The sequence below is a fragment of the Cucumis melo genome, chromosome 8 (genome assembly GCF_025177605.1).
Source record: "Cucumis melo cultivar AY chromosome 8, USDA_Cmelo_AY_1.0, whole genome shotgun sequence".
NCBI lineage: Eukaryota > Viridiplantae > Streptophyta > Magnoliopsida > Cucurbitales > Cucurbitaceae > Cucumis > Cucumis melo.
This window is the reverse complement of record NC_066864.1, coordinates 21,895,759-21,900,742: the sequence shown is the minus strand read 5'-3', so window position 1 is coordinate 21,900,742 and position 4,984 is coordinate 21,895,759. Positions and strand designations below refer to the sequence as shown.

Here is a 4,984-nt window from a genome sequence, read left to right as displayed (position 1 = left end):
AATGAACAGATCTAAGTTTGATGCTCGAGCCTTCACGTGTGTCTCTACTGAACATCTGTTTGGTTACAAGGGATACCATTGATATGATATAATCAGCAAATTGTTATCTCAACAGAAGTATTTCATGAGATCCAGTTATTTTCCCTTTCATGATGATACTGATAAAAACCATGGGTCTAATCCAAATGATATATTTGATGATTTTGTTCTTCCACAACCACTAATGGATGTTGTTCCTTTGGGGTACCGTTGAATCCTCTTGAAAGCAATTCAACATCAACCTTCTGATATTCAACAACCGACAAGTAGCAGTCGTCAATCAACAGGCTTCCCTGTTTCTGCATTGCCTCCCCTAAGGTCTTCAATAGAAGTAGACTCCACATGCACTATCTTCAAGGTTATCACTAGCTACCATTCTTTTGGCGCAGATAACCTCCAAACAAAACCGTCTCCTGGACATAGATAATCTTAATTGAGAATTAAGTTTGTTCTCGATGTTTCCACACTATTTGAACCCTTATTTCGGAAACCATCAAGTTCCCACATGAAAACAAACCAGGGATGTAGAAACAATCACTGGACTATTATTCCTCTGCCATCGGATATAAATGTGCTTATAAGATAAACTAACTAATGAAATGGTTAAGATAAAGTAATACAAATCAAATGTTCCATTGACCGATAGAAAGCAAGGCGTGGTTGTTAAAGGATATCATAAATAAGAAATTGATTTTGTTGACACATCCTCACCAATTAACAATTAAGAGACATGTACACAAATAATTTGCCTTCGGCACCCAAGGAAAGGCTTTATGGACCAGATGGGCTGGAGAGAGGTATAACAAATATTGTTAGTTTATATTATGATAGGTTAGACGTATAACCGTTGAATTCAAATTTTTTCCGTTATGATTTTATATTGAGCTCCAAAATTATTGATAAGAATTCGAGAAGTTTAATTATTTACCTCATATGCTTGTTGCATCTTAGTCATAGGCAAGACTAATAGGTACAAATTTTATTCATCATCACACATTGACAAAGCAGCTTCCGCAAGGGAGGGTACAAAACATAAAAACTAACAACGAAATTAAAACCATACAAAAGAAAAACAACCAAATACACAACACATCGGACTTCAACAATAAAACGGCAAAGTCCACCGTCTATAATATAAAAGAGTAAAAACATCCCCACATTAAGTATAACTTCCCCCTGTCCCGCCGGTTCGGGTGCCGGTCCCGTACCCAGTCTCACCACCAGCAAGAGGGTTGTGGGCGGTTGTGGTCCTTCCGGTGCCAGTCGCAGTGCCGATCGGGTGCACCCCAACCACGCCCTCTGTCACAGGGCCAGTTGGTTGGCCGGTGCCGTGGCCAGGCAAAGCCGACATCTGATGGGTCCCAGTGGTGTAGCCATGGGCTCCAGTGGTGGAGTGTGTGGCGGTTGAGTGGGTTGTTGGGTGTGTTCCATGTGTGGTTGCCGCTCCCACCGTAGCAGCCTGTCTGACGGCGGCGTTGTGCTGACGCGCCTCCTGTTTGTTGAGCTCTGCCTCGTGGATCTTTGCTTCTTTCTTCTCTTCTGCGATTTCTTTTGCCAACGGGTCACGGGCCGTTACTTTCTCCATCTAACCAACCAATTCAAATAATTAAACACTTCCATAACAAAAAAATAAAAAATAAAAAATAAAAAAGTAAAAAAACCAAAAATCTTTGAACTTTTAGTTAATAAAGATTTAGTGTCCGTAGTGCCAATTTTGTTACAACTTTCCAAAATTACTGTTATCAATTAACACAATTTATGACATGAAAGAGGCTCAATTGTTTAACAAAATATATAACACCATCTACCTCATAAAATAATATACATAAATTTTGCTATTACTTAACTAACAGAATATATGTATATAAATATATAGTGTGGACTTAGGAGAGAGGAGGGAAAAATAAAAAAAGAAAAAACCTTCTCTTGAACAGTAGCTTTAGTCTTGTCCATGCCAGCCTTGGCGGAGGCTGCAACATTAGCAGCCGATTCCTTCACGGATTCCATTGCCTTCTTTCCTGACTGCATTTCTATTATTTCTTGAATTCTATGATATGATTTTATTTTATGAAGAAATAAGCACCTCAATCTCGTACCTTATATACTCTTTCTCTATATCAATGTCTCGAACTTTTCTTTAAACGTGGCACTAAACTATCCCATTTGGGTTTATTCTTTCGACACGTGTTGCTACGTGTCTTCATGTAATGCGGCAGTTTTTGCAACTTTTGTACTACGCGGACGACCTGTTTCTTCCCACCCTTGCTTTGTAATTTTAAGATTTTTGTTTCCTCGGCAATATCTACTAAAATATTAAATATCGGTTTAGATGAATGAGTTGATCTCAACTTTTTCACGTATCTTAGTTTGTTGCAAATTTATCTATACATACTAATTACATTCTTCTTAAATATATCTGTTTTGGTAACCATCTGTTCTTTGTATTCAATATATGTGACTTCCTTTATTTCTTTTATGTTCTACAATAAATAAATTTTGGATGAAGAGACAAAACAACAAAAAGAAAAAAAAAATACAAACCAGAAAACTCTAGTAAGGTCCAATACGCTATAGGATCAAAATGGAATTTTGGGGAGGAATACTGCTACAAATTTGCTATCTGTTCACCCACAAATTATTTGTTCTCTTTCTTCTCTTTTCTTCATGCATTTTTTTTTCTCTGACACGGATGACGAACAAATAGTAAATTAATCCATTAACTTTTTATCCCAACTAATCTAATGGAATAATCATCTAATCCCATAAATATAAAATTTGTATGAAATCATTTGGTGGCCACTACGGATTAAATCTATGTCCTATTTGTTAATTATCGAGACTATATCTCTTTTTTAACATTAGGTCAATCTACGATTGTTGTCAATTAAGTCTCATGACAAAATAATGGGCCTTAGCAACGACAAATAATCATTATTGCAACATTTTTTTTTTTTTGTGGAAGGCAATATTTAGCAATGAAAATTTTGAAAACGTCCATATCTATGGTCTAGTTTTCATATAGTGATTTATAATAAACGTCGTATAATTAATACAACGAATTTATAAAACATTTATTGTTTACATTATTATTCAACATTTGATACTTCATTGTCTTATTGCAACGTTTGATTATTTGTTGCATTAGGCAACATTCTTGAATTCACTATATCTTATGTTAGTTTTACATTTTGTTACCCAAAAAATGGAGTTGCTTCGATCATTCTTTGAAAAGTGTTATTATTTGTTTCATATAATAATAATCCTTGATAGCAAACAATGGTATTGCAAATTCTTTATATACAAATCATGAAATTAGACAAATGTATGTGAACGAAATATTGTTGGAGATTGATATATATGTTTATAAATTTAATATTAATATATATGTTTATAAAATTTAATATATACTACAACAAAAATAAGTTTACAAAATATCATCAACAAGTTTAGTTTTGTCTAAAGTATACTATATAAAAATTAGTCACCAACCTACGCCAACTTCTAGTACTACACATATAAATATACATATATTAAATTATTTTCAAATAGAAGTCGTATACTCTAAAAAAAATTTCATAAATATAACAAACACGTAAATATTTACGACTCATGTAATAAATTCCATGAAGTTGGCTATTTTTTAAATATTGCAAGTTTGTCCTTCTCTTTTGTCGTCTAATTTCTTCTCCTCTTTTATTGTCTTTCTTTTCCTGCGATTTGATTTTTTTCCTTTCCATCCTTTTTCTTTTTTTTTTCTCTCTTCCTTTTGTTTTTTCAAACTATTATTTGATTCAAGATCGTGTATCAAATATAAAAATTTAGTTTTTTCCAAACTTTTATTTTGTTGTTCAAGATCGTGTATTAAATATAAAATACAAAAAAAACACCAAATCTAAACGATCGTATACAAAAAAAAAAGCCAAATCTACACGATCGTGTACAAAGAATATCAAATCTAAACGATCGTGTACAAAAAATAGCTAAATCTAAACGATTTTGTATAAAGAATCCTAAAAAATCGTTTAAATTAGGGTAGCCAAATCTAAACAAATGCTAAAAAAATAAATGGTCGTGTAGATAAATCTTAACGATCGTGTACCAATTTTTTTAAAAAAAATCGGTTAGATTTGGCTACCCAAAATCTAAACAATCTGAATATAAATGATAAAATATAAACGATGGTGTAACTAAATCTAAACGATGGTGTAACTAAATCTAAATGATGGTGTAACTAAATTTAAAGGATCGTGTAACCAAATTAATCTATCGTGTAGATATAATTTAAAGATAAATCGTTTAGATTTAGCTAACCACATATAAACGATAAAATTTAAATGATCGTGTAACCAAATTAAACGATTGTGTACAGACAATTTAAAAAATAAATCTTTTAGATTTTGTTATTCAAATTTAAACGACCAAATCTAAGCAATAGTATACGAAATAATAGTCAAATATAAATGATTATGTACCAAATATATTACTCACGTAGTTGACGATGTGGTTGATGGACAGTTTTGGTATTTTTCAATGTAGGCATGTGAGGTTTTTCCATTTTGAAAATTGTTCTATACCGTGTGAATATTTTGTCGCTTTGGTATGACACCTATATGCTAATATATTTTTAAATAGAAGTCATATATTTTCAAACATATGAAAGGTAAAATATTAAACTTAAATACATGGTAACCGTCGAGGTAAAAGATTAATCACTTTGTTTTTATTATCAATATCTCACGTAGAGTCATAAAATAATATTTACAACACTTTAATTAAAAATATAATTATCACAAAAATGGAAATTATTTTGGGAGGTTTTTGAAAAATAGAACCAAGGGGTAAAAATATTAACAATTTTAAAAGAGAAAAAAGTTCCCATCATGAGACAACAAAATCCACACACGTGGAAAAAGGATGAAAAACAATCTTGTACCCCTAGTCACTG

At 32.2% G+C, this 4,984-nt stretch overlaps 1 protein-coding gene across 1 annotated transcript; it reads right to left on the bottom strand.

The window, feature by feature from the left end:
- Nucleotides 1-993: 993 nt before the first annotated feature.
- LOC103486081 (18 kDa seed maturation protein) lies at nt 994-2,114 on the bottom strand. Its single transcript, XM_008443907.3, has 2 exons — nt 1,960-2,114; nt 994-1,624 (listed from the first exon to the last, which is right to left on the bottom strand). Exons 1-2 carry the CDS (start codon nt 2,065-2,067, stop codon nt 1,199-1,201), a joined length of 534 nt encoding a protein of 177 aa, XP_008442129.1. The 5' UTR covers nt 2,068-2,114; the 3' UTR covers nt 994-1,198.
- Nucleotides 2,115-4,984: the final 2,870 nt, after the last annotated feature.

Coding starts and splice junctions, on each gene's coding strand:
- LOC103486081 (XM_008443907.3), bottom strand. CDS start 2,067: ATGCAGTCAGGAAAGAAGGCAATGGAATCCGTGAAGGAATCGGCTGCT. Junction 1,625..1,959: donor AAGCTACTGTTCAAGAGAAG/GTTTTTTCTTTT, acceptor TTGGTTGGTTAG/ATGGAGAAAGTAACGGCCCG.